General features: G+C 37.4%; 1 protein-coding gene across 2 annotated transcripts in view; it reads right to left on the bottom strand.

Annotated features, from left to right (window-relative positions):
- The window catches only part of ADIPOR2 (adiponectin receptor 2), a 38151-nt gene extending 21861 nt beyond the window's left edge, over window positions 1-16290 (bottom strand). The window contains exons 1-3 of one of the 2 annotated variants that reach the window (XM_007435023.3): window positions 16128-16277; window positions 8361-8440; window positions 677-908 (exon numbers count right to left, since the gene is read on the bottom strand). In XM_007435023.3, the coding sequence (XP_007435085.1) occupies window positions 677-838 (162 nt within the window). In that variant the 5' untranslated portion in view covers window positions 839-908; window positions 8361-8440; window positions 16128-16277. Of the gene's footprint in view, window positions 1-676; window positions 909-8360; window positions 8441-16127 lie in introns of both variants that reach the window. The other variant, XM_007435022.3, reaches the window with a different exon arrangement.

Below are 16290 nucleotides of genomic sequence, written 5' to 3'. Positions count from 1 at the left end.
GCTAGTCAAGGATCTAAATGATAATATAAAGTCTTCTGCCCAGCAGTCAAAAGACCATCTTCCACATCAATTCAGTGCAGAGAACATGAATCATAGAGAAAATGAGGATGGGAAGAACGGATTGCTATAGATATTTTTTATATATAAAACATATGCTAAGGATTAAAAATAAGTTAATTAGAACAGTTATTGATTTCTCTGTTGTTTCTTTCCAATGCTATAAAAAGATCAGTGCAGGTATATCCAGGTATATATTTAGAAATGCAATCCAGTAGTCTTGGATCTAATATTTATTCTGGATTTTCAAACAGCAGCCTATAGCAAAGGGCTTTATATCAGTTATGGGTGATACACCAATATGTTCTCTTCCTAAGATTTCACCCCTTATTGTCTGCCCTGATCAACGTATTACATAGGACTGGTCTTCAAAACAGCTGGAAAACCTCAGCCCTCTAGAAGGCATGACTAATAGTGACATGACTATTGTCTGTAGCTCCTGCATCAAGTGTATTACAACAAGACTGTAATTGTTCCTAAGATAATCCAGACAGTTTCCTATCAGAAAGCCATCTTTCAAATTAATTCATATCATTATAATCATTAACTCAAGTAAATGCATGATTCAAGAAGTATGTCTTCGTGTCCAACTTTCAGGATAACAATTATCTACTGTTACCTTTTCAGAAGATGCTGATGGTTCCACTAAGAGGGGTCCCTGCTCATTGGACTGGTCACTATGATCATATTCTTGCACAGCAGAATTGCGCATGCGTCCTTTCCTGAGCCGTATAACTGGCTCCAGAGTGCTTGCATTCCCAATATCTGTTGATTCGTTCATTAGATCAAGGGTCTTCCTGAAAAGAAGTTCTTATTTTCTCCAGCAAGAAGCAATGACCAATTGGCTAATTCTGAAAAAAACAAACAAAGTTGACACTGATAAACATGCCACCCAAAAGGTAGGTAAACGTTATCTAGTATCTTTTCTTTTTACAGGTACCAAAAGCCATAGCCATCAAGAATATACATCTGGGTGGAAATAAATATCTTTCCTGGAATGTTTATAGCATTAACAATCCATCAACAAACATCCAGCTGACTACTAAACAGGAAAATTTGAGTCTGCTGTCCTTCTTTGCTGCCCTGTATCCTGAGTGGGTCAGTTCACTCCATGTACCTCCTAGTTGTCGGAATACAGACAACTGGATTAGGATTAGAAATTGACACTACAAAAACACTGTCCCACGAATTACAAATTAGATATCCTAACTTGTATAGAATAGTATGAACATACTTTGGATAAATGTGCGCCGATTGTTCTTATGACATACTGGTCCAATTATATCAAAACTGACTAGTACTGTTCTTACTGTTAACTAAGACTGGTAACAAAGTTGACAGCTTCTCCATCTAACATAAAAGCATTATTTGAAAACTTTGATCAACTAAAGTAATGATGAGCAGTGAATGTCATTATCCACTGGACCACCTGGTGGTGATCATGGCACATGGAGGTTTGTGACATGGAATTTAAGAAGAGTAAATGAATTTGATGATGAACATTAATTAATGAATGAAGAGAAAGACAAATAAATGTGTGCGATGTCTGTAAAACTAAGAGAAAGGGGAAGGATATAGTAGATCTAAACAAAGGTGGGTTGATCTTTTGGAGTGGAAGTGATCAATACATATAGGGAAGTGATCACAGATCCTACAGATTTAATTATGAACAAAAAGTTTGTCAGAAAGTAGGAACTGCTGTCATCTAGGTTATTATGGGTACCTATGAAAGCAGGAATCCATTGAAACAAATAAAACAAGGAGCCTCCAGAAAAGGGAATGGAATTAAAAATAAAACTGATGAAGTGATTGGGGATGAAATTGAAGTGAGAGAATGGTAAAAGTAATATTTTAGAGACCTGTGTGGGAATGACTGTGATATGCTGGAGAGTGGAACTGAAATGAATGCCTATGTTATTGTTCAAGAAAAGGAAGTAATAAAATGCTATAAGCAAGTTGAAAGATGGTAAGGCTGCAGATAGAATCAGTGTAACTAAAGAAATGTTAAAATAGGAATATGCTTTCCTTATGGAGTATCTGTGCAACTTGTGCAACATGTATGTGAAGAGAGTATCTGTCCCAGATTATTGGAACAGTATGGTTATTGTATTCTTTCCCTATACAAAGGAAAATGTAGCACAAATGAATGGGGAAAAAACCATAGGAGGGTTAATTTGTTAACTATATCTCTAAAAGTACTTGGCAGATTTTTTTTTAATTTAAGCTTTTCACAGGTTTTTATAAAGATATAAACCACAGTATAAGAAAAAAACAACTACCGATAAAGCATGAGCCAGGTATATTTTAGAAAGGCTTTTCAGTGATGCTTTCTCTCCTTTCCTTCTATTTGTTTTCCTGACTGCTAACCTAAATATTTGTACTTTACATTGAAGGTTAAACATTGAAGGTTATTGCTAGTACCTATTTAAGTCATTTCATCTGGTATTTTTGACTGGCCTTGTACCTCTTTTCCTAGAAACCACATTCCAAATGTCCACATTAGCCTTGCTGTGTGATGTGGAGTATATAAGGGAGTCCTTCCTGCTTAAAGGTACTTGGCAGAATTTTGATTGAACAGGTAGAGGAACTGACAGTGAGCAGAATTTGGGAAATGCAACATAGCAGGAGTAAACAGCTTTTTACTCTTCAGCAGGTCAATGACCAATGTGAGAAAGTTTCTTGCACATTTGTGATTTAGAGAAAGTCTTTGATAAAGTGAATAGGTTTGAATTAGGAAGGGTTTTGTGAGAATGTGGAGTTGAAGTTTGATTGCTGAATAAGGTAAGTATGTTGGAAGTAAAGCACATGTGAGAAGAAATGCTGAATGCTCAACAGGGGTAAAACAAGGATGTGTGATGGTCCCTTGGTTGTTTAACATATCTATGGATAAACATATAAGGAATATTTGTGGTGATGTTACAGGTATGCTGTTTGGGGATGCCAATATATATGTACTTCATTTTATGTACTGGTGATGGTTGTTGGCTGAGAATTCAAATTATTCACACCAAATGTTAGATCTACTATATGATGAATTGAGGGGTATGGATCTGAAATTAATGTATCAAAAACCAAAATAACTATTTTGACAGGGAAAATATAATGAACAATTCTGTTAAACAGTAATAGAAAAAGCTAGAGCCTACAGATGAACTGCGGAGTCTTGGTAGAATGTTAATTAGAAATGAATAAATAGATGGAGAAATGTTAAGATGTACAAGTGAGAGTAAAAAGGTAGAGTGTAGTATGTAGGCTACTTTGAGGAATATTTGTTAAAAGAAGTGAAAATAGTTTTGTATATGAGGATATTGCAGAAGATCAGAGATCAGAGGATCACGGTAGTCCTTTAGGTGAACAGTCTTAAACATTATCCTGAATGCCCTTCACTCCTGCATTATATATTATGTGACAAACTTACTATCTGAAGACAAATGTTCTGCAGAAAGTGAACATTTTTTCAACTAATCTGCAAGGATGTATTATTGAAAAATTAGCTCTTGCAATGATAAGCATTTTTGTAAGTTCACATTTCCTCTATTATCATAAAAAGGCACCTATGAGGTTTTGTTAATTTTTTTAATCAAATGCTTAAAAGATGAACTAAATGGCTAACCCAATCATTTATAACAATATCTTCAACCTTTAAATCTACTTTGAGCCCTATGACTTACTAAGAGATTTGGGACAGAGCCCTATGCAAGCTTTTTGGTGGGGTATAAAGCACTTTCTCTAAACATCACTTAAAATTGACCTATTATTCAAAAACACTGTAGATTTGCATATGATACAGACAGGGTCAGTTAAGTTGCAGCACTGATTTTATCACAGAATTGCAAAAAAACAAGAATTTTACTTGGCCGACTGCATTCCAGACAATTCCCACAAGGCCCAGCCACTTTTGTAAGAATTGTTAGAGGACTGTTTCAGCATCAGCCCTGCTGCACAGACCTAGAATATTTTCACTTAGACTGTCTGCAATAAAATAAATGCTGTACAGAGCAAGACAAGAGAGAATGAGTTTATGAATAGTTTCTATAGAAAAAACATTTTATCCTTAAAAAAAAAATCAATAACAGGAGGAACCGCAGCCAGTTCTAAGAGCAGCTGACAATTTTTGTGGGCTGTAACTACTTTGCCTTAACTTTCTTTCAATGACTTCAGGAGTATGGAATAAAAATTTTGCAACAACTGATTAGACATATGTCTCCGCAGTTCAATGAAAGTAGCAACTATTAAATATTTCTATTTTTATAACTGTCTTAACTAGATGACCATATTTGACCTCTTCTCTAAACAGCAGACAATAAGAAACTGGATTGAGGATATTCATATATCCTTAAAGCTAAAATCCAATTATGTCCGAATACCTCAATAATAGTATTTACTACAAATGCTGAATCTTCTTACGAAAGGTAACCAGAAGGAACAATAACTCTATACTTCAGATTTCTGTAACGTAATTAAACACAAATTTCCAAATATGCTCAGCTGGAGTGCTATTCATTGACTAATCAAATGAACCGTAAAGTAAGAATGCTGTAGGTAGACACATAATAAAAATTAAATCTGAGAATAAAAACTTCCAAAGTGTTTTTGCTTTCACCTTACATCAGATATTTATTTAATTCAATTTAGGTACCACCTAATTTCAATTGGCTAAGGGTAACTCACAATATAGTTCACCATAGAAAACCCAATACAAAACAGAACAAGATGGATTTGGATTATTCTATTCAACCATGAACAAAGATCAAAAGAAAGACCCATCCAACAAGGAGCCCCGTCCATCTCACCTCAAGGCCTGGGAGAACAATCAGGTCTTCAAGGCTTTATGGAACACCATCAGGTTGGGGACCACATAGATTTCAGGGGGGATCTCATTCCGGAGGGCAGGTGCTGTGACAGAGAAGGCATGCTTCTTGGGTCCCAATAGATGGCATTGTTTAATTGAAGGGACCCAGAATGCACTGACTCTATCAGCCCATACAGGCCAAGCAGAAACCATGGGTCTTATCCCGCAAATAACCTGGCCCTGTGTCATGTAGGGCTTTATAGGTAGTAACCAGCACCTTGAACCAGCACATCCAGAAGCATACTGGCAACTAGTGCAGCTCAAAGAACAGAGATGTCACATAGGCATACCAAGGGATGGCCATGCTGTTACATTCCAGGCCAGCTGAAGCTTCTGAGTGGTTTTCAGAGGCAAGCTCACATAAAGCGCACTGCAGTGTAAGTAGTCCCAGGGTTAAGAATGCCCGGTTTAAGGACTACCCATAGTTAAGAACTGAGCCTACTGTAGCAAACTTTGAGTTAAATACACAATGATTTGAGCTAAATATACAATGGTTTGAGTTAATTACACAATACTACTTATACAGTATTATACAATAATACTGCTTTAGCTTACATACAAATTCAATTTAAGGACAGACCTTGGGAACAGAACTCGTTCTTAAACTGGGGACTACCTGTAGTCAAGCCTTGAGGTGACTAAAGCATGTGTGACTGTCTGAAGGGCCTCCTAACCCAGGAGGGGGCACAACTGGCATACCAGAGGGAGCTATGTATCTAAGAAGACACCGAGATGGCACACCACTCTTGAGTGGGGAGTGCTATGCTATCCAAAGTATAGATGTAACATCCTTGGATCCAGGGGGCCCTAATATCCACAGCCAATTGGTCTTGGTAAGATTGAGTCAGAGTCATTTTCTCCCCACCCAGACCTTCATAGCCTCCATGTACTGGAACAGGACCTCAACAGCCTCACTTGGCTTGCCTGGGGTCAAAAGATATAATTAGATATCATCAGCATGTTAATGACACCAAAACCCAAACTGGTGGATGATCTCACCCCATGATTTCATGTAGATGTTAAATAGGAAGAGAGGGAGCATCAAACCCTGCAGGACCCCACATAAGAGGGGTCTGGGGGACAACCTCTCCCCCCTTTGCTGGCACCAACTGGAACTGGTCATGAAGGAAGGAAAAGAACTACCATAAAACAGTGGTTCCAATTGCCAACACAGTCCCCAATTCCCAACTCCCACAGCCAATCCAGAAAGATACCATGATTAATAGTATTGAAAGCTACTGAGAGATCAAGAAGCACAAGTATGGATGTGCCAACTCCATCCCGGCTTCACCATAGGTCACCAACATGTGCCAGCAAGGCTGTCTCAGTACTGAATCCTAGCCTGAAGCCCAACTGAAACAGGTGTAAATAATTGCACTGTACTAACAAAATGTAGCCAGAGATTGTACAATTGCAACATCCTACACCGTACCCTCTAAAAACTGAAACTAAACCTTTAGAGAGATCCTACTTGTCAGGGAATTGTTCACAATTCAAACACTAGGTCAAAAATAAAGTGCTCTCCTGAAATCTTGACATCCCAAACATACTGAAATGAATACTTCCTATAGCAGGTTTATGGGGAGAACACCACACACTTAATCTGCCAGTGGTCACTTGCAATGTCATGAACCAATAAGAAAGTATATACATTTTGTTTTATCAAAAGAAAAGAAGAAAATTCAACTTTTTGTTAACCAGAACACCAGCAACAGCAAAGTCTCACCAGCAACAGCAAACAAGAAGAATCAGTGTCCTTAATCACTGCTTTTTCATACATGGAAGTTGTGTTAAACACAGTAGCCAAGCTTACTAACAGCAGGTTACCTAGGCAGACAATGAAACATTCCACTGCAATCCAAACCAAGTGAGGGAGTAGTTAAATTCCATAGTTGTCTCCTGCACAAAAAATTCAGGTATAACATGGTTCACAAGTCCATATTAAATGCAATGGCCATATAGGTAAGTAATGGAGCTACAAGTGTTTTTGCTATCTAAGAATTGAAAAGCCACCAAATGAGGAATTCTGTGTAAGGAAAGGGACAGAGAGAGCACTTGTGTATGCATCTGTTTAAAATGTTTGGCTTAAACTGTAATTTTTGCGACAACAACATGAACAACTCAATTTTGAAAGATGCGGTTCTTAAAACCTCACACTTGTATTCAGAGTCATGCATATTCCCATTATGGAATAAAAAGAGAGCCTGTTTTGTATAGTGATTAAGGTGCTGGCCTAGTAACCAGGAGAGAGTATTTTCTAGGCCTCCCTTAGACATAAAAACCAGCTGAGTGACTTTTATGGGCCAGTCTCTCAGCCCAACCGGACTCACAAGTGGTTGTTGTGGGGAAAAAAGGAGACAGTAGTATTACTTAAGTTTGCTGCCTTGAGTTGAATGAATGAATGAATAAATGAATATATGCATACATACATACGTATAAATAAATAAAAGTGGGAAATGATGATGATGATGATGATGATGATGATGATGATGATGATGATGGAAGAGGAGGAGGAGGAGGAAACAACAACAACACAGCTGTTCTATTAGCAACTCAGAGAGATACAGGCAACAATGGCCTTCCACTTTGGACCACCAAAATTCATATGAAATCTTGGCAAGAATCCAACTTTCTCTGGCAGACAAGAGAGGCTGAATGCCATTTTAGAGGAAAAGTGGGATATACTTCTAATAATTTCATTATCTTATTGCTTCTCTTTATCTAAACTAGTTTTAGTAAACTCTGCATTTTAAGAAATGGAAGATTTCTACCTGACAATGTTACTTACAACACTAGCTAATCCTAAAGAAATTGGGTTCTCATTCAACATAAAGTGTTAATTAATTTTTAATCACAAGAAGCCTCTTTGACCTTGAATACATGACTGAAAAGCAGCTAGGGAATTCAGTTAATAGCTTTAATAAAGTAAAAGTGTGATCCCCCAATATCAATAATGCGTTTTAACTGCCAGCAATGTACAACAAGCCATATTCAAATACAGATTGGTAAAGCTGACATTATTAGAAGTACATGTAATACCTCTAACTATTCTAAATAATCCTCTAACTCCAGAGTTATATTGTGCCTTTCAATCACAGAAACACTTTCTTTATATTAGACTTATTTTAAATTATAGAAATTATAAATGCATAAAGGTTAGAAATAAAAGGATTATACCATTTTAAGTGAAACAGCGCCTAGAAAACATTCCTTCCCCATTTCACAAATTTCATATTAGAAAGTGTTCCGTAAGTGTCTACTTACTTCCCATTTTGAGTAATAGTTACAAGAAAAGGAAATAAACATCTTAGCTAAATATCCTAATATAATATTAAGCAAAACAATTTTGTTGTCTCAGATTTCTAACAGATTTAGACACTGATACAGGAAGTAATTGCTCTATAGTGTGTGGTCATGTGGATTCAGATGGAATGCTATTAATTCTACTTACATTTAAATGACTTTCCACTAATTGCAGGTGTATTTGGCAGCTCTCTCAGCCCTTCCAAATCCAGTGTTGCAAATGATCTACTGCATAAAGAGTGCAATGGTCAAAAATCAAAAAGGGGATGGAGGCATACAATATGCAATAGATCTCTCAGATCATGTTAAAGGCTGTATATAAAATGGATAAATTACTAAGACAAAGTGCAAATGGCCATTTTGATAAAACTGATGGTGCAATTCACGAAGCTCATCTCTGAATCCTGATAAGGAAAGTTAACTGAACTTTTGTCCCAAACTCATTTTCCATGTCAAGATAAGCAACACTATATTCAGTAAAAACAATGCACTTTATTTGACACAAATGATAATTATGGCTATGAGAAGGCTGATCTGTCGGAAGATTCAGACATGCTGTAGCAACAATCAGTGATTTTAGGCTGTTAATTCTGTACAAACATGGCATTCACATTATAAAACATGAACACACTGAAACTACCTCAACTGCTATTTCTAAGTTTAATTACATATATTGCTGGCTGCTCCCATTTCCCCCAAATCCTATGGCCTCAATTATCCAAACTTGTGTTTCACTATGCTAAACATCTGTGCCAACACTTAAAGACAGATCTGCTATAGCATTTGCATTGCTTCTTCTCTATCCATGATCAATTACATGCCAACTTATAGAACAGAAGCCTTATAAATACAGTTAGGTTAACAATTCTAGTACTGCCTGACCACATGTTACATATAGCCTATTACATATGAATAAAGGAAAATAAGGACATTTGATTTAGGTCAGAGCACCACAGAATAATGTCAGTGATTGCTAATGAACACTGAAGCAGCAAAGGAGGACCCTAAGTTTTACAAATAAAGCAAAGATTACATAGATACCCTTGACAAATTCAAAATGTAGACCTCAAGCAGCAACATATAAGGTAAATCTTAAATATGAATAAATAAAAGTGTATGCTGAAAAAAAAATCCAAACAATGTCAAAAGACACAAAGTAGTTAATATCAATATAAAGCCTTTAAAGCTGCATAAAAAGAGATCTAAAAGTAAATAGGCTTTATAAAACCTATCCTTTCTTTTTATGGTGTGGTAGGTAAAATCACACTAACAATCCAATCTTACCAACTTTTACTGGGAAATAAGCAGCACTGATTTCAATTAACTTTACTTAATAACAAGGGGAAACTACAGATCGTCTAATTCTGAGGAAAGAAGTCCAGATGGGTTAATACACTGCATGTTAGACTTCTCAGAATTTCTTACCTCAACTAACCTGACAAAGAGAACATCAGGACCATAGACAGGGTTTGTTTTGTACATGCTTAGGCAAGTAAGTTGGATAAGAGTTTAAGGGGGGAACAGAGTTGGCAGTTACTTTGGAAGACAATACAACACCTATTCTGATTGTTCATCAAATATATACCAAAATATACACACATAAAATTTCATTGACAGCCAAGCTACCTTTTCCTATAAAATACTGTATCATGGTTGTGAAAAATAAACATCACCATAAAAAGATAACTAAACAAAAATACTTCACCTGCCTGCATTACTACATTCTTCACAAGGCAATAATTCCATTTTAAGTTAAATTATTAGGGACAGAAATTTTAGTCTTCCCTTCAGGTAAATATAGTACAGTAATTTGCATACTGGTCTAACTAAACGCCTCTTTGACCAAAGCAGGGCTCTCTAAATCAAGCTCCCTAATACATATCCCATAATTCTGTTTTCATTACATTTGTGTAATTACTACATAAAAGTACTGTTATTAGCTTCACAGTAGTATTATTACTAATAACATGTGGGTTGAGTCAGTCCAAAAGTGCCACTCATTCTAAACTGTACATTTAACTAACTAAGCATGCAGAAAACACTTCCTGTAATTATGAAGATGTTTTTGTGACCATCTTGTTGGTTCCCTCTGTTCCAAGGATTCAGATACAACCTGCTCAACAGGGTTGATTTCAGAGAGATACACAGAATTCCCACAAGTTGCAGTACATGTCAAATATATTTTTAATAAGTAAAGCCAAGTTAAAGCAACCCAGGAAAAAAAAAGACAAACTTCAACTGTACGAAAAGAAGCAGGGCTGGAGTTTTCATGGGTTTACCTACAGTGTTTTATCTACTGAAACGAGCTCCTGGCCTTTTGAAGACAGCACTGAAAGACCTAGATACTTTTGTGTGAGAATTCTGAGATGGATGACTTTAAAGATGGTATGTTCATACTCTGTTTTAGAATAGGAAAAGGAATAAGGTCAGGACCACAGGCATGGTTCACCCCTTTTCATTTCATTCCTAAGTAAACTATGTATGACAAACTGGGACTTAAAGATTACTGATAAACTTCTTTGAGAAATAGAGATTTGCACACAGGTCTCTCAGCCTGTCAGAATAACCACTATAACACGTTGGCTTGGTTTGCACAACATGGTACATTGGGTATTACTGAATTATTCCATTCTTGGTTTACATAATACACTGAAACATAAGTTAACCAAACAGTCTGGAATTGCATAATACACCATGCCACAAAAAGTAAGACAAGGTTGAAATTAATCAAATTTAGTACTTTGTACAAATATACATGAGAGCTTTAACTGATCTGATTAAGTAAGCGAACCAGCTGGTGCCTTAATTGCAATGAATGTCCTGCACCAAGAACCCCTTATATTATTAAGCTAAAACAGAAAAAGCACACATTCACATGGTATGTGCTCATGCATACATGTGTGTATTTCAAGAAAATACTGTGTATTACTTCTCACCAGTTTTTAACATGGGGGAGAACTGGAGTCTCAATTTTGAGGGCCAGTGGGCACATGGAAACTTGATAAAGTGTTGTGCTTTGGAAAGTGCCTTAATTGCAATGAATGGATGGCAAACTAATGAGGCTAAATGGCAAGTAAATTGGCAAAGAAAATGATATAAATAAGAGATGTCATCTGAGCCCAAAACTCAAACCTATTCCTTCAAAATACATCATTGTCCTGCTCCAAAATCACTCCTACAGTATTTCACAGAAGACAAACTGATTCTTCTGTTTTGTGCAAATTAACTACTCCTCTCAGAATATACAAGGATCATGTTGGAAACCCCAATGGGAATAAAACTAGACAAATCTGATCTGCAGCCCTAATATTACAAACTGATTTGTTGCCTGCCCCAAGCCTTTGCAATGACAAAATTGAAATATATGGTGCTAAGTTAAAAAAAAAAAAAAAGCAATGCAATGCAATGTTTCATTCAAACTTTAAGGCAGCCAAGTGAAATAAAGCAGAGGATATGGAGTATTGGCACCTTCAGAACAAGGAACTGAAGACATTGCAGAAAGCGAAGAAATAACTGTAATCTGGATTGAAGAAAAAATAAACAGAAGCATAAACATGTGACAAAGGATGATTGAGTCATATTCATTTAGTAGGATACTTCTTGATAGTCAGCCAATGTGGAATATTTAACAAATATCAGTTTTTATTCAAATAACATGATGGCCCTTAATTTTTAAAGACGGTAGTTATACTAATCAAAATAGTGATTATTGAAAATGAAGACACACAAAGATGCACATTACTGAGCAAATGTTCTTTAAACAACCATTCAGCAATATAATTTGTAATATTTATGCAATCAAAAAGTCAACAAGCTTTTTTGCGAACTTTGCCCCCATGAGGCTTCAGTATTGCTGCTGATGAGGTGTTCTGTAATACTGCTCACTAGCAATATCTTTCCGTTGCTACATATACTCAAGCTACTGCTAAATAAGATCAGTAAGCAAAAGTTGTACTTTATGCAGTACTTTGTGAAAAAAAGCCACAACAATCTTGAGCAAGGGAGATTTTCTTCCTTTTCCAAGTCAACTGAATGTAGGTTATTTAATTTAATAACTCTATTTGTTAAACTAAAGACACATAAAGAAATATGCACATTTCAACTATATGATTGGATAACTGTATCAGCAGTAGAGAAAATACTATGCTTTATCCCCAAATTATATAACCATAAAGATTGAACTGGCTTAGATCATTTCGTATTTTGCTATCTAAATATCAAGAGATGCCATTATATCAAACAGTTCCTCATCCTATTTGAATTTCTACTTCTTTTCTGGCTGCCATCATCCTATAATTTGTGAGCAATCACAGCCAAGAGTGATCAGTAGCCTAGGTAGAAAAGCACTGTGCTTCTAACTTAGAAGTCCAATATATGTGCACTAAAATAAAATTACTGGTAAATCCAATGACCTGGCCAGAAAATTGCCTTTTAAAACAAGGTCTTGTAACCAAGGAACATTATTAGTTTATTTCAGATGCTTGTACTGAACAAAGCAAGAAGTAATAGGTGCAGCTGAAGCTCTTCCTACGCAGTAAAAATAGAGTAAAAGTAGGTTTGTGTTTGTCAATAAATGATTTACTATCGGGGAGAGTTTTTTAAGTAGGGAAAATCTTGTTCAACTTGTTAACATCACAGGTGGCAAAATATTTATTCTATGGCTCCTTTTACAAGAAAAAAGTACAGAGGTATCAATATGGCCGCAGATAATTAAAAGACAGCCAAAAGAAATTCCCCAACATATGCCTAAACTAGACAACTAATTGGATCACAAGTAGTACAAAAAGAACTTGTCATAAATTTGTAATGAAAACATTTCACTTTATTGCTTAGTACAGTATGTAATTCTGGTCTAGCTTATTCATCATTAATCCTTTCTTATATCTCATTATTCCAGTTAAAATTTTAGATTCCACATGTTGTGAGTTTTATTAAAATCATTTCTGCAATATAATCATTTTTAATCTTATTCATAGAGCAGGTGATCATCCACAATATTCTACCCAAACCAGTTATGCATAATTGTGTGGGTTTTCCAGAAAGTATTCCTACACAAAATAGTCTAACTCTAAAGTTTTTGAAGAAGACACATATTCACTGCTTAGCCTGGCATTTTTCAGCTGTTGAATATACAAAACATATGGAAAAGAATAGTAAACAAATGTGAAAAAAGATGGGATATCAGCCAATATTCCAGTGAAATATGCAATGTGTACCAGTGTACACTTTAATGTGCTGTGTAATATGCAAAATGTGCCAGTGCACACCTGTCTCCCTAGAAGCTACAGTTCTTTGGGTATATATAATACCCTGGCCTAATAACCATTGTTTATAAACCAGTCTGAAGTGTTTTAGCTCAAACATAGTAGGTGGAAACTGTTGTGATAAATGCATCTCTGTACAAACATAATTGCAAGGAGAAAAGTTCAAAAGGGAATCAGGCTAGGTCCTCTCTTTAGACATTTCATTTTCTATGTGGACAGTTGTTTGGTTCTCTTTACACAGAGGAATATTCAATCATGTCCATTCTTATCTACAAGCAGACATAGTGCAGTGATATAATCTTAGTTAGAATTATGTTTTAGAGAAGCAATAATCACTTGGCTTAATGCCATAGGTAAGTACATTACAAAATGGTATAGTACCAGTGGCCAGAAGCTGTTTCTCAGCTCCTTGAAAAAAGACAGGATATAATTTAATGGAATATAGCATAACACCTGGACATTGCTTATGATTAAAAGCTTCCACAAATTAACACACCACCTCAATTCTAACACTGTAATTGTCGTCCAGATCTTCTGCTTTAAAAGCCATGGGCAGAGTTGGAGAGCTCCAAATTACACCAAAACCCTATTGATTACAAGCTTGCAGGTTGAACATTTTTAGTTTCTTTTTTATATTGGAGATGTGGGTGCATATTTAAAAACACCCACTCTTATTGAGAGCCAGTTTGGTGTAGTGGTCAAGACACCAGGCTAGCAACTGGGAGACCACAAGTTATAGTCCTGCCTTAGGCAAGAAGCCAGTTGGGTGACCTTGGGCCAGTCACACTGTCTCTCTGCCCCAGGAAAAAGAAAGCAAAGGCCAACCATTTCCAAAAATGTTGCCAAGAAAACTGCAGGGACTTGCTCAACTTTTACCACGTTCTTTTTGGCTTTCCCAGCCTCTCAGAAAAAGGGAGTTACAGAGTTGATGGAGTGCATATATCCAACTTCAAATTCTTCTTCCAAGAATTCCATCAGTTTCAGTGGAAATTAACATGCCTAGGATTATGCTGTAGCTGAAGAGTTATGGAGCTGGTAGATTTCCCAGCCCTGACCTACTTCGCATTGAAACTGATGGAATATTCAATGGTGCCTTGATCTCTGGTATATATAGTTGTTTGATTACAATTCCCATCTTCCTTCTTGTCAGTTCTGAGTGGGCATGATGGAAATTAAACCTCACATAGTTCAGTGGGGCTTACTGCTCCAAATGTGCAAATTAATTGTACTGAAGAATCACCCAGGTTGAGGGTTATTATGTATGTTATACCTCTGAAAAAAGTAGCATTTTTAATTTGGGAATAAAGATATTTGATTATGTGCCATCAAGTCATTTTTGACTCCTAGCAACCACACAGATTTTCTCCATGATAAAGATACATAGCTAATATTTACAAACATTGCACATATTGATAAGACATGCCTTCTTTCAGCCACAGGTAGATGACTAAATAGCCAACTGCTGATACCAAGCCTAGTCCATAACTCAGTTCACTATTAAGCCAAGTAAAATGATTTAATTTTAATAGTTATCAGTATTTGCTCAAAATATTTCAGTTTATTACCCAAATCACTCCATATTGTTATCTTTTGCCACTAAAGTTACCTGAAATGTACCAATATATCTTGACAGCCCTTGTATTGCAAATCCAGAAACACTTTAACCACAAAATGTTCACAAGCTACAAATTACCCTATCACTACTTAAGTAGGTTGCATGCAATATTGCTCCTGCAAATGTACTGAAGCCTGCCATTTTCCAAGACTTCATCCAAGACTGTAAAGTTCTTTACAAATATAACTAGGCACTCTTCCTTCAAGGGCTGTCATTTTTCCAAAAGGAGAATGAATGGTAAAGTATTTCTTCTACAGCATCACCTGCAGCAATTTATGATACAGTTTATGTTTAGTATTCAATCCTTAGTGCCACAAACCTACTAAAGACTGTAGCCTTTATCGCTCTAAAGGGAACGGTGGGGGGTAAAAGCAAACTGTTGGCTTTCAAAAGGACAGACACAAACTTGCATCCCGGAACGAACCTGACAGCCTCCCAAGGTGCTGCAGAAGTTCGCTTTTGAAGGAAGGTAAGTTACCATCTACCGCACTTGACTGTAAGCTCACACTAAATAAAAACAGCAACTACTAATCTGAAAGGGGCATCATCAGTCTTTGTTTGCCTGCTCCTTCTTTAAATCGCCGTTTCTCAGGTCCGCGCTCATGTTAGAAACGCTAAGGCTGGGCAGGTGCCTGAACACCTGGATATAAGGCTCAGAGGGCAACAAGAAGTGAAACCTCCGAACAGCTTCGTGCTTGTTTAAAATGCGGAACGGTACAGACATAATAATAACAACAACAACAACTGCAGCAGCAGCAGCAGCTAAAATTAAAGACACACAAAGCTCTCTCGGGGTGCTCGCGAAGGGAGGGAGAGGAAGACCCTTTTCGCCGCAGCTGCTAAGAGGGAAGGGAGAAGCTCCTGGACAAGGTCAGCAGCCGCCCAGGAGAGGCGCCGGCGGCGGAGAGCGCGGGCAGCGCACGGCGCCCCGCGAAAAGGACGGAGAGACCCTTAGCGGCCCAGGCCTAATGGCCAGGGCCCGCCACTCGCCCTCGGGACCGAGCCCCGAGGCCCTCGCCTCCCACTGCAGCCTTACCCGACGCTTCCTCGCTCCGGTGTCCCGCTGTCCCGAAGCTGAGCGGGTCGGAGGGAGGGAGGGAGGGAGGCCCCACGGTGCCGCCGGCGCCTCCGGGAATCCCGCCCCCTCCGCCGCGGTGGCCGCCTCCGCTCCGCCTCCCTGCTTTCCGTTCCCCTTTGCC

The sequence above is a fragment of the Python bivittatus genome, unplaced genomic scaffold (assembly GCF_059951505.1).
Source record: "Python bivittatus isolate LINGU-HERP-01145 unplaced genomic scaffold, Pbiv_v1 ctg000330_np1212, whole genome shotgun sequence".
NCBI lineage: Eukaryota > Metazoa > Chordata > Lepidosauria > Squamata > Pythonidae > Python > Python bivittatus.
Note: the sequence above shows the minus strand (reverse complement) of the source record. Positions and strands in the feature narration are given on the sequence as shown.